The sequence below is a fragment of the Fukomys damarensis genome, unplaced genomic scaffold (genome assembly GCF_012274545.1).
Source record: "Fukomys damarensis isolate Sample0158 unplaced genomic scaffold, DMR_v1.0_HiC HiC_scaffold_13, whole genome shotgun sequence".
NCBI classification, from domain to species: Eukaryota; Metazoa; Chordata; class Mammalia; order Rodentia; family Bathyergidae; genus Fukomys; species Fukomys damarensis.
The window spans coordinates 33,831,654-33,832,268 of NW_022900925.1; the positions used below are offsets into that span (position 1 = coordinate 33,831,654).

The following is a 615-nucleotide window of genomic DNA, read 5'->3' on the forward strand; positions in this document are numbered from 1 at the left end:
CCCATCCCATCCCATCCCATCCCATTGCTTTCCCCTTATCCCAGATACCGTGGAATCCGAGTCCGGTTTGAACCCTTCTAGTTCTGTGCAAACAGGCGAGAGCGAGGCTTAGGGGCGCACAGAAGTAGGAGCCCAGAGATGAGAGGAGTCGCCGCGGCCGGACTTACCTGCCTCCGGTTCCTGTGGGAGCTCAGCGGGGCCGCGAAGGTGCTGTGAAGGCGCCGCAGGTTGCTGGCAGGGCAGGTAGGAGTCTTCTGGGGTCTCAGGCCTGGTGTAGCAGTAGGACAGGAGGTGGCCAAACGGCCCAGAATAGGACAGATCGGGGGGAGGCTGCGGTTGCGGGGGACACGCCAAGCAGGTAGGCAGCCACCACCGACGGGACGGGGATGAGGTCCTGGAAGACAGCTTTGCAGGCGTCCTGGCCAGGGAAGGGGTAGGGCACGGAAGTCATTGCGGCTGGTGCCCAGGGCCCAAGGCACAGCCGGGTACGGCGTCGGCTCCCTGCACCAACCCTCTTTCCCGAGGCCGGGCGTTGAGGGGGGTAAGCCCCCGGGCCCCAGCCCAGCCGCCCGTACACTTAAGATCCCAGAGAAAGTGTCTCTCTGCGCCTCTTCC

At 64.6% G+C, this 615-nt stretch overlaps 1 protein-coding gene across 1 annotated transcript in view; it reads right to left on the reverse strand.

The window, feature by feature from the left end:
• Positions 1-609, reverse strand: part of Dlx4 (distal-less homeobox 4) — a 4,341-nt gene extending 3,732 nt beyond the window's left edge. The window contains 2 exon segments of the mRNA XM_010620141.1: positions 168-324; positions 326-609. Coding sequence (XP_010618443.1) covers positions 168-324; positions 326-451 — 283 coding nt within the window. The 5' untranslated portion in view covers positions 452-609.
• Positions 610-615: the final 6 nt, after the last annotated feature.